Source organism: Henckelia pumila, chromosome 4 (assembly GCF_033568475.1).
Source record: "Henckelia pumila isolate YLH828 chromosome 4, ASM3356847v2, whole genome shotgun sequence".
Taxonomy (NCBI): Eukaryota; Viridiplantae; Streptophyta; class Magnoliopsida; order Lamiales; family Gesneriaceae; genus Henckelia; species Henckelia pumila.
The window spans coordinates 35,837,522-35,865,407 of NC_133123.1; the positions used below are offsets into that span (position 1 = coordinate 35,837,522).

At 36.6% G+C, this 27,886-nt stretch overlaps 4 protein-coding genes across 8 annotated transcripts; 1 reads left to right on the forward strand and 3 right to left on the reverse strand.

The window, feature by feature from the left end:
* Positions 1-2,598: 2,598 nt before the first annotated feature.
* On the forward strand, positions 2,599-5,987 carry LOC140863172 (protein BASIC PENTACYSTEINE6-like). 3 transcript variants are annotated; one of them, XM_073266389.1, is made up of 4 exons: positions 2,599-2,783; positions 2,864-4,330; positions 4,422-4,473; positions 4,803-5,987. In XM_073266389.1, the coding sequence occupies exons 3-4, from the start codon at positions 4,468-4,470 to the stop codon at positions 5,691-5,693; spliced, it is 897 nt and encodes a 298-aa protein (XP_073122490.1). In that variant the 5' UTR covers positions 2,599-2,783; positions 2,864-4,330; positions 4,422-4,467; the 3' UTR covers positions 5,694-5,987. The 3 variants fall into 3 exon arrangements, with proteins under 3 accessions (XP_073122490.1, XP_073122491.1, XP_073122489.1); XM_073266390.1 differs by having other exon boundaries at positions 2,914-4,330; XM_073266388.1 differs by lacking the exon at positions 2,864-4,330.
* Positions 5,988-7,439: 1,452 nt separating this feature from the next.
* LOC140863627 (uncharacterized) lies at positions 7,440-14,143 on the reverse strand. Of its 3 annotated transcripts, none has more exons than XM_073267187.1 (12): positions 13,803-14,143; positions 13,183-13,515; positions 12,611-13,083; positions 12,359-12,448; positions 11,824-12,288; positions 11,463-11,550; positions 11,171-11,338; positions 10,813-11,039; positions 10,599-10,686; positions 10,454-10,506; positions 10,284-10,370; positions 7,440-10,195 (listed from the first exon to the last, which is right to left on the reverse strand). In XM_073267187.1, the coding sequence occupies exons 1-11, from the start codon at positions 14,038-14,040 to the stop codon at positions 10,302-10,304; spliced, it is 2,292 nt and encodes a 763-aa protein (XP_073123288.1). In that variant the 5' UTR covers positions 14,041-14,143; the 3' UTR covers positions 7,440-10,195; positions 10,284-10,301. The 3 variants fall into 3 exon arrangements, with proteins under 3 accessions (XP_073123288.1, XP_073123287.1, XP_073123286.1); XM_073267186.1 differs by having other exon boundaries at positions 7,443-10,069; positions 10,183-10,195; positions 12,611-13,515; XM_073267185.1 differs by having other exon boundaries at positions 7,443-10,195; positions 12,611-13,515.
* A 4,623-nt stretch (positions 14,144-18,766) lies between these two features.
* On the reverse strand, positions 18,767-20,318 carry LOC140865230 (GDP-mannose 4,6 dehydratase 1). Its single transcript, XM_073269796.1, has one exon. It carries the CDS (start codon positions 20,193-20,195, stop codon positions 19,056-19,058), a length of 1,140 nt encoding a protein of 379 aa, XP_073125897.1. The 5' UTR covers positions 20,196-20,318; the 3' UTR covers positions 18,767-19,055.
* Positions 20,319-23,589: 3,271 nt separating this feature from the next.
* Positions 23,590-24,315, reverse strand: LOC140860846 (uncharacterized). Its single transcript, XM_073263849.1, has one exon. The coding sequence runs from the start codon at positions 24,313-24,315 to the stop codon at positions 23,590-23,592; it is 726 nt and encodes a 241-aa protein (XP_073119950.1).
* Between the last annotated feature and the right edge of the window lie 3,571 nt (positions 24,316-27,886).

The following is a 27,886-nucleotide window of genomic DNA, read 5'->3' on the forward strand; positions in this document are numbered from 1 at the left end:
CGAAGTCCATTTAGATACCCTTCCGGCTCGGACTCAGACCGTCTTAATTGCTGCTGGTGTAATGAAGGTTCTCCTAAAATTAAAGGATCTTCAAGTTGTTCGAATGGACAAGACACGTTAAAATTCTCAGTTGTTTCCTTATCATTCTTGTTAGGAATGACAAAAAATCCATCAAAGTATTCGTCATTATGATTCAACCCCCCCACAGGACAAGACACGTTGACATTCTCAGTTGTTTCCTTATCATTCTCGTTAGGAATGACAAAATCTCCACCAAAGTATTCATCATTATGATTCAACCCCCCCACGGGACAAGACACGTTGACATTCTCAGTTTTTTCCTTATCATTCTCGTTAGGAATGACAAAATCTTCATCCAAGTATTCGTCATTACGATTCAACCCCCCAACATTTACATTCATCGATCTGTCACGATCTTCGTCTTCACCATCAAGACCCCGCATTTCATTGCATGATCTACCATAATCAGCGACTTTACAATTGCCACATGTATCATCTCCATCTAACAACAAATTTCTCCCAGTACGATTGATCCCCCCAACATTTTCATCCATCGATCTGTCACAAACATCAAATGATTGTTCAAAATTAGCGATGTTATTAAATTTCATGCTATCATTACTGAGGTGCTGAGTGCTTTCAAATGCATGCACTTCATTCTCCAGTCCAACGTTCACTTCCTCTTCTTCCACCATAACATTCAGCACAGGTCTCTTGTCTGGGGCACCAAAGTAAAGGTACGCACGCAAACTTCTATCATCCTTAATATAAAAGGGAGGAGGATGGCAATTAGGACCAATCAGCAAATAGCTGAATTTGGTTCTGTTAATATCACATGCCAAATCCAGAATGTTAACAACCTCATTCTTAAAAGATTCGAAATTGCATGTCTCATCGTCCACTGTGATTAAATCTCATTTACAACTTTCATGTGAAGACCATTTGAAAATATCATGCTCATCCCGTATCCACTTTCCATTACATTGAAGGACAACATTACTGATTGTCATAACCTATAAAAATAATTAGATTAAGCATAAGCAACTTTCAAAAAGAAAAAATAAATATGCCTGCGTTTTAACAAATTTTATTTGAATTACGAAGACGACATTGTCATGTCCAAAAGGTCGCCGTGCTTTACATATCAACCGAGATTTCATAATAATGGTCAAAATAATATTATGCCAACGGTGGAAACTACTTAAAGTCTTGTAGTGCAGTCTATATGCTTGAAAGAGCAGTTGAAATGATTCAAAAATCAGTCGATATTGGAGGGTATAAATCGTACTAATTATATGCAAACGGTCAGGTTGACTAAACCATTGCATTCTACACCAGCTGGCACTACAACAAGTCGGTCGATCATTACAATAAGTCGGTAGAGATTCATGAAATAGCAGTCGGTCGGTATGACTTTACAAAATGCATTCTTCCTCTGTCGACGTTACAAAGAGACAGTCGAGCAATAGCCTATGTCGGTCGACCAAATGTAAACCACTCAAATTTCTTTCCCGATCCAACAACAATATAGTTACTACTAGAGTCGATACAAATATTTATTAAACAGTTAGCATTAAAGACGTCATTGTAAAACATATACACATAAAAATAAAAGATAAATGTCATTTAACATAACAGAAATAAAAGAAAGGGGGCAGATTTGGAGCATTAATGATATTGCTTACTTTTTGTTCCCTCTTGGAAAATACGAGGGATAAAACAAGGGAAAGAGTTTGTTTGGTATAGGTGTGGGACTTTAAAGCAGAGTGGTCCAGTTGGAAGGAAGTTTCTGAGAATATTTTGGTCGGAGAAAGGGTGGTCCCGATAGAAAAGGAGCTGCGTTTGCACAGCAGGGGAATACGCACAAAAAAACAAAAAAAAACAGGTCCCACGAGTATATGATCGAGATAAAGGATTACCTAACCATTAACTAATCTAAGCTGACACCACTTAAGAAATTAAGACTCAATTTAAGGGCCAACTAAGACAGTACATTAAATGAGTCCCTTTGACTTAAAAAAAAACACGTGAGTCCCTTTGACTTAAAAAAAAACAAGACCGAGCATATATATTTAAATGTCCCCAATTCTTTTAAAGTTGTCTCGGCATATGTTTGTGTTAACAGTAGCCGTTAAATCTAGAATTGCGTAAGTGAGTCAAGCTACTCACAAATAACTCGTGATCAGCTCGGTCAAAATTTGATTCAAGCTTAATTTGATTGAGCTTAAGTTGAGTTCGAATAGCTTAACTTTTAACTTGAGTCAAGTTTGAGTTTTAATTATTTCTACTCTAATAATTCACTTTCATTATATATTTTTGTAAAAATAATAATATATATTTATTCAAGTAACTCATGAGCTACTCGAGTAAAATTATTTTATTCAGAAGGTAAATAATTAAGGTATTTTTGTCCATAAAATAAAACACACTGTGTTATAATTTCCTCGATAAAAAGAAAATCCATAATTTTAAATATAAAATAAATTTTTTTTTCACAAAAATATAAAAATACAAGTCAACCCAAAAAGACAGTGCTGAGGAAGACTCGGGTCCGATCATTTTCTGCCTGACCCGAAACTCGACAGGGACAATGTCGTTGGAATCATATGACCAATACGACGTCGCGTGAATGCACCTAAATTCCCCAAATTCGAATTTTGCACAGATTCAGCCATCGTTGGCCTGCAACTCCGCAGATAACAATCGCGAACTCTCTTCTCTTCTGGGGGAGAGAGAGGCTTCTTCAGATCGCTTGCGGTTCGGTAAGCTCCGGTTTTTGTAATTTTTTTCCTCTCTATACATCATTGTGCATCAATTTATCGATCTGCTTGTGCCTGCCCAGTTCGTTGTGTTGTCTTTGATCCAGCATTTAATCGCGTTTCACGTGCTCAGATCTCTGTTTTAGCTATGGCGCAGCGGTTGATCTCTGTTTTCCAGCTCACCAGCTGTAGTTTTACTTCCTTTGGGCAATTACTGGCTAGAATTAAGCTGCATTAGCAGAAAGATGGTGGTTTCGTTACAGTCTTGATTTCTATTGTCATCCCAATTCCAAAAACTACCTGAATGTGTGGAATTTTCATTAGTCGAGGTTCAAAGAAAGTTAACTTTAATGGGCATTTGTAATCAGGCATCCAAGTTCTGACTCTGCAGCTTATCAAAGATGTAAAAATCAGTCATGGTTAGTTGTAAAAATGTGAATGGTCAAGGAAACTCTTGCCAGATTAAAGTTTCCAAGTCCATTCTAATTCCAATTTGTTATATGTGCTTTGCCGCTGCATGTTAGGAGTGCATATGCTTGGGCAGCCAGTTTGTTAAACTGTTTGTTCTGTATCTGTATCTGCATCTTTGTGCTAGAGAAATCATGGATATATGTGTTTTGACTTGAAAAATTCTTGACTCTGTCTATGCAAACTACCTCATTCTTTTGTCCTTTCTTTGAGTGTCTCAAATGACCATGTTCACTGAAGCACTTTCTCCTTGGATCCTTGAATTATTATTGGAAAGTGGAACTGCATTTAAATTTTCTAATCGTCCACTTTTGCATCAAGGGTGAGTTATATAAAGTGAGTTTGACCAACATCCTGACGAGTTGCAGCATTGCAAGATTTCAAGCATCTGATGCCGTGATTTTTCTCTGTACTAGTGCTTCATGAGAACCCCACAACTCAAATTAAGGAAAATATGGACAGGAACAATTTTTTCCGTCAAGTAAACTTGAGAAATACAGAGAAGAGGCTATAGCCTTTCTGAAGATTATGTCTTGTGATTTGTCCATTCAACATTTTTTTCCCAGCTCATATTTCACTGGTATCCTTATAATCAAGCCTTTATAGTGGGGTAAAGGAACGACAGATGGGAATTGAAAATATGTACCTTGACCAACTATGTCAAGTCATCGTGTGAAGTAATTGTTTGCCCTCTTTTTTGTTAGCTGTCCTGCATCAGCTGGATAGAGTCCTTGAGAGTTGTATATATGGACTTGGACAATCCTCTCCCCTCGAGCTAGCTTTTGGGGTTGAGTTAGGTCCAAGTCCATAATCTTCATTTCTTTGACATATAGTCCTGTCATGAGATAAAGCAATCTGGTCTAGCTGCCACACAAAAGCTATTAGCGGAACCTGCTATCTGAAGTGGATAATAGGTTAATATGCACTTAATTTGATTTGCTTGATTGTTGGACAGTCTTTGCTTAATATCTTGGAATGGGATGCAAATGGTTTGATCGAACAACATTTTTAGAACATTTCCAAAAAAACTTGATCTTCCTATGTATCACCATAGCATGTCTTGCTGTGACTTTCTAAAATCTGTAAGTATTTATGCTGTGGATGTTTTGTGGGCTTGATACTTGCCTTTGCAGGCTTTGATTTCTTACCAATGTGCTGTTTTCATTTGTGCAGCAACAGCCACTTCGGGGATGAATTTGTAGATCAAAATTAATACTTTATGATGGTAAATACATGATTCCAGTTCTCATTATTGTTTGCTTTCGATGTTTGCACATGTCCCAGAATTTAAGAGAATGAAAATAGGCGAAAAGACTTATGCTAACAGCCTAACAGTAGTCTTACAGTTGATAAAAGTTTAGAACGTTTGGCGTTGAAAAGTAGTAAACTAAGACTACTAAGACTTGGAGTTCGAACTGGTTGAAAATATTTGGAAGTGAATGAAAGAGGAAAAACAGGTTATAAATTACAGGCTGTGTTTTGTTTATCAGCTCAACTATCATACTATTTAGACTAGAAATAATCACATTACTGACATTTTAACTTTGATGGAAGGACCACAATCACTTTACCATAAAGACATTCATGGCCATCACGGCCGAGAGAGATGCTGCCATCCGAGAGAGGAACATGGCACTAGAGGAGAGAAAGAGGGCTTTCCAAGAGCGAGATATGGCAATGCTGCAGCGTGATGCTGCAATTGCCGAGCGAAATGCTGCCATACAGGAGCGAGACGAAGCAATTGCTGCTCTGCAATATCGAGAGAATTCGTTGAATGAATATGACACTCTCCCTGATACATCTGGACACGAACTACCCAGTGGAGATAAGCAGATTCCATACCAGCAAATGCATATATCTGAAGCAGCTTTTAGTCCTAGAGAAAGTTCAAGAGTTGATGAACTCACTGTTACAGAGGCTCCTGAAACAGTAAAATCAAGAAAAGGGAGGCAGCCAAAAGATGGAAAATCAACCAAGTCAGCCAAATCCGCAAGAATTGGTAAAAGATCATCCGAAGGTTTGAGTAAGCCGGTTAACTCTGTCGCATCCAATGGTTGGAACAAGGAGCGAGTTTTGGAGAGCGATGAGGAGGACCTAGATAAGCCGGTTTCATGGAAAGATAATCTAGGTCTGAACCAAATAAGCTTCGATGACTCAGCCATGCCAGTGCCGGTTTGCACTTGCACAGGATCTCCCCAACCTTGCTACAGATGGGGCAGTGGTGGATGGCAGTCAGCCTGTTGTACTACCACGATTTCAATGTATCCATTGCCTCAGGCGGCCAATAGACGCTACTCTCGCGTTGGTGGCCGAAAAATGAGTGGCAGTGCATTTAGCAAGTTGCTTAATCGGCTTGCTGCCGAGGGATATGACTTCTCTACTCCATTGGATCTTAAATCTCACTGGGCTAAGCATGGCACGAACCGTTACAGCACACTAAAATAGCTTCGAACATGTCTGGGTTTGGAGGATATAGGCTTCTGCTTAGTTGCACAGGTAACAAAATCAAATGGCACTCTGCCCTATTTAAATTCAATCTTAGGATAACAATCATTCTTGAAATTCACTGCATTTGTTGTGATTTCCCTGAGATTGTATTATTATCCAGTGTGTGTATACTATGTTCCAAGAAAATGTTAAATATCTGCCCTCCATATGGGATCTCTTCAACTGTGTCAAAATGTCTGACGCTTGATATTTGTACTGTTTCATGATGAGAAAGAAGATATATTTGACGAGGATGCTATGTTTTGATGAAATTGCACTTGAATCAATCAGTTTAGCACAAATTTCAATTATTTTAATCTTCTTTCTAAAATGGAATCTTGAATTGTATTATGTATATTCAGTATTGCATTGGTTCTTTTAAATAAAATTGATAAATGCCTTAATCTTTTCATCTCACATTTGATTGGATATGGTATAGATCTTCGACCTTTGTTATCGGAAATTAACCCACTTCGAAATTAAATTAGAATGCATTGGGTTCAGTTGTAAGATTATTATTTTTTTTGCAAGTGAGATCTATATATAATATTCAATGGTAATTCTTTTTTTGTTTTTCAAGGATATTCAATGGTAATTCAATTGCATCATAATGTTAGATTTACATTCCTTTCTATGTAGCTTCAAGAGCTAACTGGTTCGTTCTTTTTTTTTTCCCATTTGTTTTTCCATTTTTTTACAACAATTAGTGTCTTGTTATCCAAGAACATATTCAAACGCACGCCTTAAGCTGCTTCAGATATATGCATTAACATTGACATTGTTATATCATAATACAAAAAATATTAATTTATAGCACCAAATATAAATAAAAAAAATTAGTTCGAGATCATCATTTTATTTGTGTAATCAAATCACACCATCTCTGTAATAGGTAAATGCCTCCTTTTCTCCTGAAGTTGTTGGAATTATTTGCAATAAGATATTGGCTACAATTGAAAAGGTCTTATCAATAAAATTTCCATTTATTCGCGATCTAGGCATAGCTAACAATCCATTCTATAATTCGCGATCTAAGCATTGCTAACAATCCATTCTATAATTCTTCAAAAAAAAAAAAAATCCATTCTATAATTCTTCTCATTATCTCTCGGGGGAAAATTATCCCACAAAGAAAAGAATTTATATTCCCACTGAAATAACCAGAGGGCATCAAGTGAAATCTTTCCGTCAACTGTTTTTAGTAAGATCATACAACATTTTATATGACAAGAAAAATTTTTAGTATAATTATATAATAAACTTTTAATAATCACACTAAGATAAAATGTCACGCCATCAGTATCGTTTGCCTTTTTAATTATTATTATATTTTAAATGTTTCAAAACTTACAAAGCACCCCTAAACATGTCCATAAAATTTGCAAAATAGACCCCACCACATCACTCTTATGTTGGGTTATACTTGTACCCGTAAGCGTCGTTCGGTTCAACTGATATAATAGTAAATGATAAAATATTTGATTTTATTCAACAAAAAAATAAAATAGAATAACTAAACACTGAACCAATCTTATCCTTTATCCCCTATAAAGGATTTTCCATATAAGGTCCCACATAACATCACCTGTATCGGGTTTTGTACCTGAATTTATTCAATTTTATTTTTCAAATACTTCTCTAATAATATCCGACATAAAGCTGCACAAAACATGCACTTGTGGTCTGTGGAACATTCATCAAGCTACGCGAACAATGTTGAAGCACTCATATAGATCATAGATAATTCAGTGCTCCTATCTGTAATGCACAAGTATCATTCATCGTTGATCTACATCGAAAACGAGGCTTAAGACACTATTGGAATAAAAAGATCTCGATTTGCAAGATTGCAAGTGTAGATTTAGCAAAAAGAATTGATCGGTATGAATCATACAAAAGACGTTTATTTCCCAAATAAAAATCATAAAGGTTGCAATGATGGAACTGGAAGCCCGGCTATACAAAAATGAGCGTCAAGAATAGAATCGATGAGCAAATTCGAATGCCATTCTACATTAAAAAAAAGAACTAAAACATAATGTTAATGAGGTTAATTAGTATATGCAGAATATCAACACACACGAGTCGAACATCAAATCAAATGAAAAGACCAGAAGATAAATAGGGAAAATAAGAAACAAAGCAGAAGACGAAAGGAAAAGAGATGGGTGACTGTAAATAGACGTGGATCAGTATGATTAGACTTCTGAAGCAAAAAGGTTGCAAGTTAGTGAGATGCTGACTTCACCTGGAAGTGCCCAGAAATCTGAATGGAATATGCTAACAATACCTAGAATCTAAAGGGCGGGTAAGATAGGCATTTTTCTTGCCTACACCTGGCGTTTGTCGAAGTTTCCCACCCCACGTAGCATGACCAAAACATGGGCCTTGATTCCTTGAAACATGAGGTGGACCACTCGTATTGCCCAAATGATCCAAAGTTGTCACGAAGGAAATGCTACTATAGACGTAGCATAACCTTTTCCAGTAAATAAACCACAATAGTTTGTGTCTAGTCTCTGATCCTTTGACCAAGAAAAATGCCTCAACTTACATAATGTACAAATTAGAAAGGATAGGAAGATGTTCAAATCTTGTCCATTCCACTATGGCTCTAAACTTGTGTCATCTTTACAAACTATGGTTCAGTGGACTATCCTCAATCTTGTGCCATCTAATCCCAGGATCTAATGATCATAAACATCAATCATCATTTTATGACACAAAATGTCAGCAGAAATCTGCCAGTAAGCATTGTGAAATTTGTTTTGAGCAACAAAAAAATTATTGCAAGCATTCCACGCAGATTCAGAGTTTCAAGTCAGAATCAGCCAAGGGGAGACTAGAAGTTAGTTACACCCAATGAAGACCGTGTACAGGTATAACAAGCCCCACCAAACATGTATAACTACAGTTAAGCCCCCTCACAAGTATCAAAATTCAACGACTTTTTGAGCATGAACCAACACTTTAATCCAAAATGAGAGAATAATGATAAATGGGATTCCTGATGAGAAACCTTTGGAGTGGCCAGCTTTTAAATTCATAATATGAAAAATTAGGCACGGTGGCAAAATCCCAATAAAGGCATATCAACAAATTAAACTTGAAGGTAAGAAATATAATTTACATCTTTTAATAACAAGGTTCAAAATAATGATTTGAGTTTGGAAACAAAATATTTATGGGAACAACCAGTGTGTCTCTATCCAGCACTCGACCCCCTCGTGTAACTAATTTTGGTTATCATGTCACACCAAGTTTTCTTTCCCAAAATACCCTGGTCCTTGCTATTAATATCTTTTACAAGGAAAAGATAATAAAATATAAAATCAAATATGGAAAATTTTAATATAACACGATAACATGTTAAATTAAAAAAATTTGCAAATAAAATTATACTTTTACTAAAATAAATTATATATGCATGCATCACGAGCCAAGAGTCGCTAGTTTCAATTACGAATAATTCACACTTCAGTGTGATTCTAACACCTACGAACCACAATGCAATTTCAGATATTCATTTGAGACATGGACCATAAATTTTAGTTAGTCTCCGTTCATATCAATAGACATTATTTTTTTCATAAATTGCCATTAATGCGCCCTCATTCCCAAGTTTTTTCTCGTGATCTCATCAGAACATAAAGATGCCCACTATTTAATCTGCATGCCCATACAAAGACAGCACTTAAATTCCCCAGCTAAAGAAAAGTAACTCTCAAAAGCTCCATAAAGATATTAACTTTATGTCAACATAAAATTATACAACTATCAGGACAATTACTGAACTGCTGATGCTCCTGTTCTCAAAACACAGGATAATCCACAAGATTTTCCACCTTAGACTTTGATACTGCCATTATAACCTAAAATTCAAGGTAGACAACAGATACATTTATATAGCCAACTTATCAAACTAACTCCCTTATAATAATCTCCAAGTATAACCACTTAATAAAGTACAACTTCATCAATCAAAGACAGCTGTGTTGACCCATATCAGATATTGGTTTTTAAATTCTCAAACTCGGGAAACACTCTAATTAAGAAATCAAAACCCAAGTTCTAATCCCAGGTTTCAACAAAATGTCATCATCTCCATACACAAAAAGAACATCATAAATGGAGGAACATGTCTGCTTTGTCTCAAAAACATAGCCAACAACTCCAAACTAACCTAGGCACCTTAACAAAGTAGACCATTATCCACGTGATGGCCCTTTCATAAGCCACAGCCTAAAATTCATTAGCGCTAAACCGACATCCAAAATCTGACCAAGGAGTCCATCCAAGAATCAAAAGAACAGCAGAGTGACTCCGCAAAACACCTAGTAGAAAAGCTAAAAGGTTAATAAAAAGAACTAATAAAACAAATGGACTTCCACCAAAGCCACAAGATAGTATCTATTCCAGTGATCTCATGGAGGAATGAAACTCAGACCTTATCCATTCATCTGCAAACACATAAAATACAAGTTCGGTGATGAGAATCACAGTCTTACAGCCAAGCGTAAAAATGGGAGAATTGAGAGCATGGATTACCATATAGCCTCACTAAGACTAATAGTAATAATCACGCCCATATGGATGATCAGCCCTATTAAATGCTGAATAAGCACCACCACCGTACTGTGACAAGTAGTCAAAAAATAAATACTCAAAGGTACCACATCAAAAGTCCCAACTTGGTACATTAGAACCAGGAAACTCACCCCAGAGCCGTAATAGTTTCGAGGGAAGAAATTGCCCTCGGCTGCAAGATCATCTAATGCGACCATAGCACAAGGAGAGAAAAGAAAGTATCCAAATAAGTGTTGATATGCTATAAAGAACAAGAATTGTTTATGAAAATCATACCTTGATATCTAGTTCCACGATCTGGAATAGCAGGATCTGGACGATCTAACCGAGGTCGACTTCTACTAGGTTCTGCAAAATCGGAATCCTGGTCCAAAAAGTGAAGGGCATTATTAGAAGCGATATAGCCTACTGCATGACTCCCCACGGCCCACACCAACCATTCCACATGAAGATGCACAAAAAAATAGTAAACATCAACATTCCAGCTCACCGTCATGTAATAGGGCCGCTTTATCCCATGGGCAACATCATCATATGGGTATGAATCATCAAAATGCCTCCCCATGAAAGGCCTTGCATATCCCTCCTCGAAAGAATATGTTGGTCCATGGTATGATTCATAACGGTCATAGCCTCTATCAGCATGTCTAGATCTGCTGGGGTAAGGCCTTGCATGATCTGGACCTTGATAAGCACCCCCGAAACCCCATCTTTCCCCTGCTTATGGTACACAATACAAAATGACTCGTGGAAAAATTTATGGACAATGCAACAATTTAAGCTTCTTGCTTGCAATGGTGTACTAGACATTAAAAAAAAAGCATCAATGTCAAGGAAGGACACCAAACCTCGTGCAGAATTATGTCCTCCATAAACAGGACGCTGTGGAACATTTAATTCATATTCACGGGAAGATCCAACCCTGCCACCACGTCCAACGCCACGAGGATAAAAAGCTCGACCATATTGGAAGTTCGCTCTGTTGAAAGGCTGGCCACCTTGATCAAAACCCCTTCCTGCAGGCAAAGTAACATATATCACACTAAATCCTTCACATGAAAAGAAATCATTTGACTTAATTAGCAAAACATGCACTTGTACCCAAAAGGCCAAAACTTTTCGAAAATAATTCACAGTTACCATGTCCAATCTGAAAGCCTCCACACATTCCACCTTTTATAGCCTGCATCTTTGGCAAAGGATTCGAAAGTCTAGCCCGCACTGTAACCTATACAGAAACAATTACAGGAGCACAAAGTTTATAAGACAAGCAACAGAAGCTCACAAGAAAAGCAATGAGTGGGCAACAAAAATATAAGAAAAATTAGCAACAAAACCAACAACAGTTACAGTCATATTCCAAATCTCAACGGTACCTTTAATAAATGTAAAGGATTTCTAATTTTTCTGAAATAAAATACATTGCATAATCCCAAATAAGAAACTTAATTCTTAGAATTTATCCTAAAAAATCACACCGTGCCAATGGAAAACAACATACCTTCGAGTTGCCATCATTCAGTCCATTTTTGTTTACACCGTCAACACAAGAAACAGCTTCCTGGTGGGTATTGAAATCAACAAACCCAAAATCCTTCCTCTTGGCTGTCGACATATTTCGTGCCAGTAAAATTTTGGCTATCTCCCCAAAAACTTTGAAACTTTCCCTCACACGGTCTTCATCCCAATGTGGTGGGAGCCCATCAATAAACACTGACTTAACCTGAGCCATGACTTCCGGATCTGGCTCGCGCTGAGGTTCAGCAAAAGCCACTTTGACCGTTCTATCACTGTGACCAAATAAAACATCGGGCTTTTGGAGTCTTTTATATGCCAATAGAGCCTCAGCATGACAAGAGAACTCAACGAATACAAAACCACGGCTCAACCCTTCATTTCGAGGATCTGCTACCATAGTAATATTTTCAACACCTTCAACTCCATAATCCTTAAGCTTTTGGTTAATCTACCATAAATTTAGATGCACCATGAGCTACGAAAATAGTTCATTAATGACAGAACAGAAATAACCTTACCGCTTCCTTAGTCCATGTATTGCAAATGTTACCCAAAAACAATGTGTCATCACCCTCAATTGATGCAGTACCACATCGCTTTCCATGTATCTAAGAAATATCCGGAGTCAGAGTTGCACCCAACCATAAGCATTTATGTTCACGAATGATAAGCAAGTGGATAGAAAATTAAAGAACGTGAAAAAATTGCATCATTTATAAATTGATTTTAAATTATAAGAAACAAAACAGAAAGCAGGAGGCAAGTCATACGACAGGGTTCTTCATTTCTGACAATGCGTAACTAGCTTGCTCCTTCGTAGCAAACTGAACAAAGGCAAAGCCCTTATTTTTGTTAGTGGCAGGATCCTTGTGTATGCGAACTTCAACAACTTCCCCAGCATATTTGAAAACCTTTCTAATATCCTCTTCCACAGCATCCCTGTCCAAACCACCAACAAAAATCTCCCTCTCTTTCCTTGCTCTACGCTCCTTTGCAGCAACATTCAACTCTACTTGTTCCTCTTCCAATGTCTCAGCTTCTGAAATATTCTCTGGTTCATCATCATCAGCAAAATCTTCCCCACCAAATTCTTCATGAACCTCTTGATCACTGATCCCCTCAATCTTTTCATCACCAGCTTCCTCGAGGGAAGTATCATCCTGTTTCCTCGTGGACTCATTATTTGTTTCTGTCGGCTCTTCCTCGTCCTCCTCTGGTTCTTCTGCCTCAGAGAGTGCGGGCTCTGCACCATCCACAGACAGTGTACCTGTAACAATAGGCTCTACAACAGACAAGTTTGCAGCACTTTGCATCAAGTGATTCTGCCATTCACCCACAATACCTTCATTGTTTAAGTGTTTTCCAGCGTTGCTGGTTTTTTTATTCTCCACCGCAGACCCTTGGATATTGCCTACCAAAAGGCTTTCATCTGTTGTGGGTTCCTTGCCAACAGAATCTGCAACATTGGAACCCTCAAATGCTTTCTCTTTCAATGTTTCTTCAATCTTTGCCGCCTCATCAGCCCTTATTTCAGGGACACGCCCAGAAGTATCTCTGGCTGAAACAGGGATCTTCTTCTTTATCACTCTCTTTACTATCTTTCTCACTACTTTAGTTACAGGTTTTGCAACCTTTGTCGACTGAGTGGCTTCAGCTGACGATGCCGGCATTTCAACTACAATAAACTTAAAAACCCAATTAGACCAATTCGGATACAAAACCAGGCTCGAAGGAAAAAAATAACTAGGCACCGATAACTCGAAACAAGTTTCCCAAAAAAAAAAAGAAACAAACTGAGGACCAAAAGCTATGAATTAGAGATGACTTCCCTCAGCATGCCACATTTACAAAGCTGAAATCTTTACAAAACCATGAAGATAAACATTGCGACAACCAAAACAAACAGGGCGTGGGCGAACCAAACCAAATTCGATAGAACCTCATCTCCTACATCCCACAAACCTGATGGTTGGGGCACAGAAGTGGGGGCGATGCTGGGAGAACCATCTTTGGCCTTGAGTTTTTTTGTTCGGCCGGACGAATCACGCTTTGGCTCGGGATTCTTCGCCGGAGAAGACTCGGCTCCTACCCCAGCAGAGGACGGTGTCGTTTGCGTCCTGCCGACGGATTTCTTCACCGCCGGTGACGCCTTTTTCGGCGTCGCACCTGGTTTGACGGTGTCGACTTTGCGAGTTCTCATTCTTGTGACCAAACGTGATTTCTAGAAGAGCGAGGGTTTCAAGATATTGGAGCCCTGGTCGGTTCAGCAGCTGATGTTGGCGGTTTAAGGCATGTTTGTTTGCAACCAGAGGGGTCAAAAGGGAAAATTGGGGAAAAGGGAGTCGATTCTTATTTATTTAAGAAAAGGGCATTGATCTCTTCATTTACCATTTTGTCCTTCCGTTTAACTATCATTATATGTTTTAACATATTTTTTAAATTTTAAATTATTCTCCCATCATTTTCCTTTCTTCTCTTTTTTTTTTTTCTTAATTTGGGTCTGACCAAATAAACATGCGACTCAAACACAAGTATTTGGATCTGACCAAGCACATGATTGGGTCTGACCAAAATTAGTCAAACCCAAACTTGTGACCAAAACACAAGTGCTTGGGTCTATCTGTTTGGGTCTGACCAAAATTTGTCAGACTCAAACACAAGTGTTTGGATCTGACCAAGCACAAGTGTTTGGGTCATACAGCATACACAAGCACAAGTGTTTGGGTCTAACGCTTGTGCATGGGTTTGAGCAAGACCCAACGTGCGGCGCGCTGCGAAAAGCAACTTTTCGCAACGTGCCAACGCGCTGCGGAAAGACCTAAAGCGCGCCGTGAACAATATATGCGCAAAAAAATCAAGTTTCATTAAATTCAGGATGCGAAACATAATGGGCTAGGCTGATTATCAATTCCATAATAAATGTTTATTTGTAACGCATTTATTTGTATTTTTAACTGTTCTGTTTGTCAAAAAAATTAGGTAGTCAAATAATTTTTTCGCTGTTAATTTCACAAGTTTAACCAATATTTACATAATTTTGATAAATGTTGACATATAATCGTACATGTTGCAACATATGGATGCACTAATTTCACAAGTTTGTTCTATAATCATACACATTTTAACATATGAATCCACTAATTTCATAAGTTTGACCGATAATTACATAATTTTGACACGTAATTACACAATTTTGTCCAATGTTCATTGATAATTGTACATTTTTTAACAATTTATTCATTAATTTTACGAGTATGTTTTATATTCGTACATGTTAACGTATGAATCTGCGAATTTCACATGTATGTTTTTAAATCATACTTGTTTTAACATATGAATTCGCTAATATCACAATCATGTTAACATATAATCGTATATATTTTACAATATGGATCCGTTAATTTCACAAATATGTTCTATAATCGTACATGTTTTTAAAATATGAATTCATAATTTGACAAGTATGTTCTATAATCTTATATATTTTAACATATGAATCCACAATTTATAACATATATCCGTTATTTTCACGATTATGTTGTATAATTATACATGTTGTAACATATTAATCGACTAATTTCACGATTATGTTATATGATTATGCATATTGTAACATATCAATAATCTAATTTCATGATTATGATATATGATTATAAATATTTTAATATAAAAATCAACTGATTTTACGATTATGTTATATGATCATACATATTGTAACATATTTATCGACTGATTTCACGATTATGTTATATGATTATACATATTGTAACATATCAATCAGCTAATTTCATGATTATATTATATGATTATACACATTTTAATATAAGAATCAGCTGATTTTACTATTATGTTATATGATTATACATATTTTAATATAAGAATCAACTGATTTCACTATTATGTTATATGATTATACATATTGTAACATATTAATCGACTGATGTCCGATTATGTTATATGATTATACATATTGTAACATATCAATCATCTAATTTCATGATTATGTTATATTATTATACACATTTTAATATAAGAATCAATTGATTTCACTATTATGTTATATGATTATACATATTGTAACATATTAATCGACTGATTTCGATTATGTTTTATGATTATACATATTGTAACATATCAATCAATTAATTTCATGATTATAGTATATGATTATACACATTAATATAAGAATCAACTGATTTCACTATTATGTTATATGATTATACATATTATAACATATCAATCATATTAATTTCACGATTATGTTATATGATATACATATTGTAACATATGAATCGACTGATTTCATGATTATGTTATATGATTATACATATTGTAACATATTAATTGATTAATTTCACAATTATGTTATATGGCTATACATACTTTAATATAAGAATCAAATTTAACGATTATGTTATATTTACATGTTTTTGAAAATAAATACAATACATGATCTACCGTCGAGTAAAAAATATCCATAGTCTACCCAAGATAATTATGGGTCTGCCATGGTCTACCCCATAATTGTGAAGAGTTATGGGTCAGCCATGGTCTAACATGGGTAGGCAGACCCAAAACTCTTCACAAGTCTGGGTCTGCCAGTAGACCATGTTAGACCAAGAATTGTGGAGAGTTCCCGGTCTGCCATGGTCTAACATGGTCTACCCTGCCAGTAGACCATGTTAGACCATGGCAGACCTCGAACTCTCCACAATTCTGGGTCTGCCATGGTCTTGGGTAGACCATGTTAGACCATGGCAGACCCAGAATTGTGAAGAGCTCTGGGTCTGCGCAGACCCATAATTCTTTTGGGTAGACCATGGCTTACCATGAAATCCTGCGCTACAGATCCCATCCAACTTATTTCAACACATCATTTTTTGATCAACATTTGCTAAATGAAAAAAAAAAAAACATTTGGATATTGAATTAATGCTTACATTCAGTTGATCCAAAAATTTAATATCGAAGCAGCTCGGTGGAAAAAATATGAAAAAAATGAAAGCTTTTTATTGCGAAAAAGAAAAAAATTGGGTATTGTTAAATGTTAATTAGTTTAATTAATTAATATTATATTAAATTTTAAGTTAAATGGGTCAACTCCTTACTTTTTTAAAAAAATAGTCAAAGTCATTTTTTTAAAAATAACCTATAAACTAATCCTACTTTTTTAACCAACCCGGGGTCAAAAAGGGCTAGTGGGGTGGGGTAGCCCACCACCTGTTGCAACCCACCACAACCACCCACCATTAAAATGGTGACGGACTTACGTGTAAATTGACAAGTTTTGGTGGATTAATTCGCAACCCACCACAACCCACCATTAGGCGGGACGGTGGGGGTCAGCCCACTTTTTAGGCGGGTTGAAAAACTGTCAATCCAACTCATCTATTTTGTATGGCGAATTAACTTGACGGGCCTAACTCATTTTGTATATTATGCTAACTAGTAGTTACATCCTAATTTAATGAATTTTTTATTGATCTTTTTAATATTGACTAACCATTTTTTCTTTTTTTTCTCAAAGGTTAAACTTTAATTGTCGGAGCCTCGGAGGGGACTTATTCAACCATCACAAATTTCGGAAATTGGAGTATATCTCTATTGATTTTATATGAAAATTATCCAAAGCATGAAAGAAAGTGCAAACTCGCTGAATACATCGAGAAATTAGGTGATAATTTCATTTAATGGGGTTTGGACGTTAATGATTGTTTAGTTTCTTATGTATTTGTCATTGTTTCATTATATCGAAATACATGCTCGTAATGCGAGAAACCTCAGATTGATCGATTTTTTGCGTTTACGTTTGAATGAAAGTTGTTTCTTCGGACAATCGGCCCTTCTGTTTTTCGAACAATGGTTTAAAGGATGCTTTATAAATTTTTCCTTAAAAAATTTTATATCGAAAGATATAAAAGCTAATTTGAGTATGCTAATTTGGTAGGTCCGCTTAAGAAATTGTCCATTTCCATAAATTTTGAAATAGATATAATTATTTTTCTCAAATATAAGTTTCACTGCTAACATATATATTCAATCAGCCAACCATTGATAAGGACAATAAATAGAAACAGGAGCAATTGGCCTGTGGAAGCAAATCCAAAGGGATATGATATTATTAGGCACCGTTTGGTTTGAGTGATAGGATAAATAATCCATAGATAAGCAATATAATGTAAATTAAAAATAAAAAAAAATAGTTAATACATTATTTGATTTGATGGATAGATTATAATTTATTTGATTTAATTGATGTAAAATTATTAATTAATAAATAGATAAGTAATACGACGAAAATAAGGCGAAATTGATTGGGATAAATTATACATAGATTAATAATACATCAAACCAAACAATGCCTTAATACACCGTTTGATTTGAATGATAGGATAAATAATCCATAGATAAGCAATATAATTTAAATTAAAAATAAATAAGAAAAAATAGTTAATATATTATTTGATTTGATGAATATATTATAATTTATTTGATTTAATTGATGTAAAATTATTAATTAATAAATAGATAAATAATACGACGAAAATAAGGCGAAATTGATTGAAATAAGTTATACATAGATTAATAATATATCAAACCAAACAATCCTTAGGAGTCCTTGTTAAACTTCGAATATTAATTCAATCTCATTTTCTTCTTTCTATCCATTTCCCACGTCATTTCGAAAAACACAACTTTCATCTAGTTTATTTGGGGAAAAGAATGTGCTAAAATTCTTTTTGTATAAATTTGAAACTCAATAAAAAATTATATTTTATTGAAAAAAATATTAACCTATAATCAACTAGAGTTGGATTAGGAGATTCATTCCAGCTCCAGGGGATTGAATCCTTCTGTAAACTGGCCTTGTGTCCGAAATGATTCTATCACATGGCCTTGAAATGGATACATAAAACATCGAGACAAATTCGAAATCCGTATCAAATTTTACCCAAACAAACACTATTGATGTAGAACATGGATTTGAAATCAATTCAATCCAGAATAGATCAAAAACATTAATCAAGAAACACCAGCCACTATATGCTCTCCAAAAAAGATACCATCTTGCTGCCTAAAACTCTTCATACCAAGGCATTAAGCTGCTACTGCTATAATTGAATCAAATTGAATCAAATTGAATCACAGGTATACGTATCGAATCGAGGAAACGAATTCATTTCAATCCAACAAAAACAGATGAAAATTTTGTTTTCAAGGTTGCTGCTGGGCATCCATATAACCAGCATCAACAAGTACCTTTTCCCTCTTAGCCAATTCGATATCTTCGTCTACCATCATCTTCACCAGCTGCTCGAACCCGACTTTAGGCTTCCATCCCAGTACTTTCTTGGCCTTGCTCGCGTCCCCTTTGAGATTATCCACCTCCGTGGGCCGAAAATATCGTTTATCGATCACCACGTGATCTCTCCAATTCAATCCGACATACCCGAATGCTGCTATCAAGAACTCCTCCACCGTGTGAGACTCCTCCGTGGCCACCACATAGTCCCCTGGCTGCTCCTGTTGAAGCATCATCCACATTGCTTCCACATAGTCGCCTGCGAATCCCCAGTCCCTGGATGCCTGCAGATTACCAAGGAATAGTTTGCTCTGCAGCCCGATCTTGATCCGACCGACGGCCCTGGTGATCTTCCGGGTCACGAAATTCTCACCCCTTCGGGGTGACTCGTGGTTGAATAGGATCCCATTGCAGGCGAATATGCCATACGCCTCGCGGTAATTGACGGTGTACCAATGAGCGGCACACTTGGAGGCGGCGTAGGGGGAACGGGGGTGGAATGGGGTGGACTCGGACTGCGGCGGCGGAGTGGATCCGAACATCTCCGACGACCCCGCCTGGTAGTATTTGATATGCGACCGACCCGTGGCGGAAATGTGAGAGCGGACGGCCTCCAGTAGGCGGAGGGCACCGGTGGCAACCACATCGGCGGTGTAATCGGGGATCTCGAAGGACACGGCGACGTGGGACTGCGCGGCGAGGTTGTATACTTCATCCGGGAGGATTGTATCGACCCAGCGGCGGAGGGAGGAGGCGTCGCTCAAATCGGCGTAGTGGAGCTTCATCCGGGCCTTGTGGGCGTTGTGGGGGTCGATGTAGATGTGGTTGATCCGCTGCGTGTTGAAGTTGGAGGATCGGCGGATGAGGCCGTGAACCTCGTACCCTTTATCGAGAAGGAACTCGGTGAGGTAGGAGCCGTCTTGGCCGGTGATCCCGGTGATCAGAGCAATCTTCCGGGTGGTTTGCAGCGGCGGCGGAGGAGATGGGGTGGCGAGATTATCGGTGCCATTGGCGTCGGCGGATTCGGATCTGGAAACGGAATCAGTTGCCATTGAAGGAAATCGAAGAGGTATTGTTATAGGTGTTTTACACTGTAAATTTATTGAAATGGAGAAGAAAAAAGAGAAAACCGTAGGGAGAGTATTAAATCACGCTTTCTTATTTTCTTTGCTTACATATTAGCAACTATAGCAGCTGGGCACGCGTTTACCTTTCCAAAGAGTTTACATAAATATTGAACCACTACATGGGGTAGTCGCAAATTTGAGTTTGACCTATTGAGTTAATTTGTTCTTTTTAAAAACAAAAAAATTGCTTTTTTGGTTTTATTTTTGATACAAACGGGCCTGCATATGCTCAAACTTGACTACGCTCTTTAACAATTTTAAGCTTAAATATGTTGGAATATATAAGGAAATTTAGAGCAAAGTTTAAAAATAATATATTGATAACAACCGTTATAAATATTTCTAAAGTATATAATTACAAATTATTTCAATAAATATCTTTTTTAAAATTCAGATAGAAGTCTTTATTTTTGGAAAAAAAATCAAATTATAATTTCAAACAATATTTTAATTGAATAAAAGAAGATGAATTCAAGAACAAAAGTTAAACCACCGACAGGTTATTCACATGAATAAAATAAAATGAATTTCATGTGCACATGTTAAAAAAAGTTTTGGTTGTCTTGTAGAAAACCATATGAAACATTTCCAAGTGTATGCATAAAAAATCATCGGGTTTTTTTTCGAGACACTACCACGTATAGCTTTAAAATATGGAATCATTTTATTTTTCCAAATTTTCAATTCGCCTAACAATTATCCATCTCGTGACCAAATCATAGTGACAACGTTAATAACAATTAATGAATAAGTCTAGAGTTTACTTGGTTAGTGTAGTCTGCATTAATCCGTGGATTATCAAATGCACGATTAAAAAAAATTAGACAGTGTCGTTGTTGGCCAAGAGCAAGCGGGAATGTAATTTTAATTCAGACACTTGGAGTTGGAATCTTATCCAATACATATCACATGCAGTAGAAACCGGAATGTAATTTAAATTTAAACGAACAAAATACATTCAATCAGATTCCAACTCCAAGTAAGTTTGATAGGGAGGTGAGACCTTTCCACCGCATGATTCATATCCACAGTAGAAATGAATCCAAAAATCAGAGTGTTGGCAGTGTAAAGCCACTCCATCTTCGAAGCCTTGGATAATTTTGTGTCAATACCCACACCTTTGGCTGCCAAGATTCATCATCCTCGCCAAAGTCAATGGATGATCTCCGTGACATGGAACTTCCACGGTCCCACCAAACTTGATTTTCGATAATTTCCCTTGTTAAGGAATGCAATCGACATGAAACGGTTGGTCACATTCGACACAATGATAGAACCAATACTTGGAATCAATGTCTTCTTCTCAGAACTCGCAAATGTCGTCGTCGGTGGAAGAATTAGATGTGAATGTCAGAGTCAGGGGATGCTCATCGAATTTGTGGGTGACTGATTTAGCCAGACTAGCACATCCAATATGTATCCTGAAATTACATAAACTACAGTGGTATCCGCACAGATTTATTTTTTGGCCACAACACGACATCCATGAGTCAATTTCATATGAAGAAACTAGAATAAGAGGATGTTGCTTGTGTGAATCATGCTTGATGACTATCGGAGCAAAGGAACATTCAACATCGTCGATTATGGATTTTTTTTTGCCGTATGAGTATCCGAACCCGTTGCAATACTTGCGGCAACTATTACACGGAAACAGAGAAAAGAATTCATCCAATATCGGGGAAACCAGGTTGACAGTGGTTGTTGTAAAAACCGAATCTTGGATAAAAAGAGGCAAATCCACACAAATTTATGGAGGAGAAAATTGCATTTAGAATGAGCACTACATGTATAATATGGAGGTGAAATAAGCTGAATGCATGCATTGCAAACTGAATCTTGGCGCACATTGTCGTCCATCAAGACCAAAGAATGGGCGTCGTATTTTTCTAACATTTTGGTGAAATTAGTCTCTTCTACAGCCCTCTCCTTTACTAATGTACGCATCATCGAACTCGGGAACATATCGCTTGACGCATTCGACAGATGAAATATATTGGTGCCTGCAAATTTAATTTCGTCACATAAATTATTTATATATGTGTGTGTTTTTAATTTGTGGCATTGCAGATTAAATCCTACCGAGTGAATTAACAATATACAGGTAAAGTTAATTATAAGTGACCTGAATCCTTGTTCCGTAAGATTGCACAATCCACATGAGTGAGAATTCCACACGAAAAACAAAAATAAATCCCGAACTTGGCAACTATTATTTTCGAACAAATTAGACATTTATTACTTATAAGATAGAAGCCTAGCAAGGAGGAAGCAGAATAGACGAGAGAGAGACAGTGATGATGCTCTTCGACTTGTACGAAGCTGGGTAGTAAGGCACAATCTTGGTGAATCCAAAAATTACATTTGTGACATGAGTAGAAATAACCCTCATGTTTTCTCCCGCAAACGTGACAAACCAACAAAGCCTCTGTGCACACACTTAGTAGTATTGGATGTTGGGGGTGACTAATGTGTTTTATTTGGATATCCAAGGGAAACACACATAGAGGATGGGCAACAAATTCATATTGGGAGCAATGGTACGCGAAGAAGTTGTTGCACAATTTCCCACAATAACCGCACAAACAGTTGTCATCACGTGGCTTTGCAAGCAAATCAAGAGCATGTTGCCCACAGGGGCACATGCGAGTTGGTAAGGCCTGAGGTGACGTGGGAAGAAATTCTCCAGCGTTGCGGGTTCGATCCTCGTGTAGAGCATATTCCCTGCTGAAATATTGTGGGAGGTATGCTCTGGGGATTGGGTCATGTGCTCTCTCCTTCAAGTCCCTGCCGCTCGTGCACATCCCTCGATTTACCCTCCGCATGAGTCAATGGGCCTCTGACTCATGTGGAATGGGGTCCCCTTCGAGATCAACCCTTTTTTTTAAAAAAAAATAATAATCAAGAGCATGTTTTACAACCTTATAAGTATAACGAGGAAAAAAATAATGGTGCAAATGATGGGGAAGTTGTGCGCAAGCTTGGTGGAGATAAAAGTTGCAACCTTGAATGATGCATAACAAGGACTCAGCATCACGTACAGCCCACATGCATTGCAGCGATTATGAATTTCTTGTGATTCCTCAAACATCAATGGATGCTCATGACCAAAATGTACAATATTATTCATCTCTCTTTAATTTTTTTGTAATTAAGACTTTGTGTATGCGCGCTTATCTTTTTAAATATATATATATAGGCATTAATTAGTTGATTCTTGGAGTATGACATCCGCAAACTCTAACTTTCTCTATTTATTTATTGGACCAAAGTATCCTGCTTTTTTTTTTTGACAGGTAATACTTGTAAATTTATTGAACTAATAAACATTATCCATTACAAGATTTACCAACCACGAAGGAAAACTCCCATTATACCAAACAAAAGGATCCTGGGATGAAATAGCAAAAGAAGCAAGATTATGTGCCACTAAATTCTGACTTCTTCGAATATGCACTATTTTAACATTATTCCCGCGCATAAGAAAATTTTTAATTTCTGAAGCAATAGCACCATTGTAGCTGAAATCCTCTTCTGGGTTGATGACTGCTTGCACCGCAAGTAGAGAATCTGAACACACTATCTTCACGTCCACATTTCTTTCAGAACTCAGTTTTAATCCTTCCTTGATGGCTAATAATTCTTCATACAAAACTGACTGCGGTTTTTTGGTCTGTCTCCCAAAAGCTAAAACAATATTACCTTCTTCATTTCTCACCACTCCACCTATCCCACATCTATCCTTGTCTTCGTTAACTGCTGCATCAACTTCAAGTCTAAGATCGGTGGACATGAAGTTAGAGTAGTTACTTGAGTAATCTGTATTCCTATGTTCATGGCTGATTTTCAAAGCTGCATTAGCATTCTGAAACTCTCTTAAATATGTCTCACTCCAATTCACATCCAAGTTCTCAATAACTTCTCTTTTTGAATGTAAAACTCTCATCCTCTCATGCCAAACCACCCATAATCTCATCACAAACTTCTCAAATTCTTCTATGTTCAATACTCTTCTCATCCACATCAAAGCATCCAAAAATTCCATATTATTAGTTTGTTTAAGAAGTGGTTTAAAAAATGTACCTGACCAGCAAGGCTTGACTCTCTCACACCAAAACAGTGCATGGCTTGTAAAATCATAGTTGGAATGACATAATCGGCAGTTACCAGTGACTGGTACATGATGGGCTATCAAATTTATCCCAGTTGGAATAATATTTTGTGATGCTCGCCAAAGGTAAATCCTTACTTTTGGAGGGATTGACAATGTCCAAATGTATTTTCACCATGATTGTAATGCATTCCTCGAACAATTTTTGGGTGGTTCATAGAATCCAACAACTACTTTGTACCCTTCTTTCACCGAGTATTTTCCTTTAGATCCCGTACACCAATATCGTGAATCCTCTTGCGTTAGAGAAGGGATAGGTATATCCAATATTTCTTGGACGATGTATGATGGCAGGATAGAATTCAATAAGGATTCATTCCAGTTGCCCTCCTGCATAAGTGACTTGACTTTCTTGTAAGTTTGCTCTACTGTGGCATTGATCGGTAAGATAATTCCTTTAGGTATCCAAGAATGTCGAAATGTTTCAATTTTCTCCCCATTCCCAACTCTCCATCTTAGTCCTTCTCTTAACAAATCTCAGCTCCACATTATTGATCTCCAAAAATAGGATGGGTTACTTCCAATTGAAGCCTCAAAAATATCTTGGTATTTAAAGTATCTCGCTTTAAGAACACGCGCTACAAGTGATCCCGGATTGTCTATGATTCTCCATAATTGTTTAGCCAAAAGGGCCTTGTTAAAATGTTCAAGACGACGAAAGCCCATACCTCCCATACTCTTCGGCATACACATATATTTCCATTTTTTTCAGTGTATTCTTTTCTTATCTTCATTAATTCCCCACCAAAAATTCGAACATGCTTTTTCTATCGCTTTAATCACAGACTTCGGGATGTGAAACAAGACATTGCATAAGTCGGTATTGACTGTAATACAGATTTGATCAAAGTCTCTTTACCTCCTGCTGAGAAAGATTTGTTGTCCCATGCATCCTTGGATTCGTTTGACCACTCTTTCAATAAGAAATCTAAATTGCAATTTCTTATTCCAGAGTGAGAACGTTGGGAGTCCTAAATATATGTCATGACCTTGAGAGACTGGAATAATAAGAATTGTTTTGATTCTATTAAAAATCTCCATACTTGTGTTAGGACTAAATGAAAGGGAGGACTTCTCAAAGTTAATTAATTGACCCGAAGCTTGTTCATATATTTCCAGACAACGACGTATCTCAACACATTCTTCAATTGTAGCCTTAAAAAACACCAAGCTATCATCAGCAAAGAACAAGTGCGAAATCGGAGGACTCGACGTCGCAATTTTGACCCCTGATATTCGTTTGCTATTTTCCATAGATGTCAAAAGGGAAGAGAAACCTTGAGCACGTATAACAAACAAATAAGGAGATAAAGGATCTCCTTGTCGTAGTCCTCTGTTAGGGGTTACATTTCCTACAATATCCCCATTTAATGCAAAAAAATAATTTACTGACCTCACGCATGCCATGATCTTCAAAATCCATGAGGCAGCCAACCCCATCTTCTCCATTACCTTTTCAAGATAACTCCATTCAATTCTGTCGTAAGCTTTGCTCATGTCTAGTTTCATAGCTGAAAATCCTTTCTTCCCCACCTTTCGACTATGAATCCAATGCAGTTCTTCAAATCCCAGAATTATGTTATCTGTTATCAATCTGTCTGGGATAAAAGCACTCTGGTTATCATTTATGATTTTCTTCAAGATTGGACGCAACCTATTAGTAAGAGTTCGAGCCACGATCTTATAGCATACATTACATAAGATTATGGGCCTGAATTCCTTCATTGTCAAAGGATTTTTTGTTTTTGGGATCAAGGTAACATGAGTAGAATTCCATTCCCCAATCGGCTCATTATCATTCAAAATTTTTAAAACAGCCGATGTTACTTCATTCCCTATTTCTTTCCAAAATTTTTGATAAAAGAAAGCTGACATACCATCTGGTCCTGGAGATTTATCTGGATGCATATCAAAAACAGCTGTGTGAACCTCTTTATCCGTAAATGGAGCAGTGAGGATCATGTTCATGTTCACATCTATGCACGACTCGATACTATCAATCACCTGATGTTGGCTTTCGGCAGTTGGATTGTTTGAAGTGAAGATATTAGAGAAATAATTAGTGATAATCTATGTCATCCCAACTTTATCTTCGCACCAATCTCCATGGGAAGAAATCAGTCCTCGAATGAAGTTTTTTGCCCTCCTTTGGGATGCACATGCATGAAAGTATTTTGAATTTTTATCGCCATGTGCCAACCAATGAGTTTTACCCCTTTGTTTTCAATATAATTCATCTTTATATGCCAATATTTCAATTTCCTCCTCTAATCTTCGTATTTTGAATTCTGATCCAATCCAAGTATCATGTTTCTCGAATTGTCAGGATTTTCCAATCCTGATCGATGTCGGTAGAGAGATCCGAAATAAAACATCTTCACATGGGATTCCCGTCCCGGCCTTAATAAATTTATCTGTTAATTTGTAATTTGTATCCCTGACATTTTATCACTAATTATCCGGTGCACGATCGATTTTATTATAATTTTTTTTAAAAAAATGGAAATACATAATTTTTATATGTACTTCTGATGTGAAATTGAGTTGTAATGAACAACATATTTTGTTACAAATTTGTTTGATCTTAGTTATTGCGTACAATACTTAAGTTTCGTTTGAATGTGTATTTTAAAAATATTTTTAGTGGTTTATAAGTGAAAAAACTTAAAGTATGTGTTTGAAAAAAAATATTGTATAATGTTTTTGCAAAATCTTTTTTAAAAAGTGCTCTCCAATTATAATTTTTTAAAGAACAATTAATAGATGTTTTAAGAATAAAACTATCGAAGGCAATGATGAACAACATCATTTTTTAAATGTTAAATTTTTTTTATAGAATAGTTGTCCAAACACGTATTTATTCTTAAAACAATTGTTAAAACATTTTATAAAAAAATTAATTTTAAAAAACACTCTTGTTAAATTGTCTTATAAGAACTTGTCTAAACAAAGCCTTAGTGTTTTATGATAATCAAATTTAATCATGAACCATATATAATGATGTTGTTATGCACTTTATATGGTAATGTTTTTTTTTATTTATAAATATAAGTTTCTAAATATTTTTTAAAAAAAATTAAAAAATAGTAAATTTTTTTTAGTTTTCTAAAGAAAATCTTGACGCATGATCTCTAACATTTTTTGTGAAATGAATTCTCTATTATCTATTAATCTATATACACTATGTACATTCCCAAAACAAAGCTTGAAGAAATCAAAGTCACAAAAAGGAATGAACCACAGAAGAAGAGGCAATGAGCCCTGAACTTGTGTTGTTCCGCAAGTCGTCGTAGGTATCATTCAAGAACGGCCCTCTGACGAGTGCTCCAGTCATAACGTTCGGATTAGGGCTCGTCGTGTTCTGCCACATGAATCCATCGCTGCAACTAGATTCATCGTCTTTTGGGATCGAGGCGCCCCTGTGATGCACATACCGAGGGAAGTT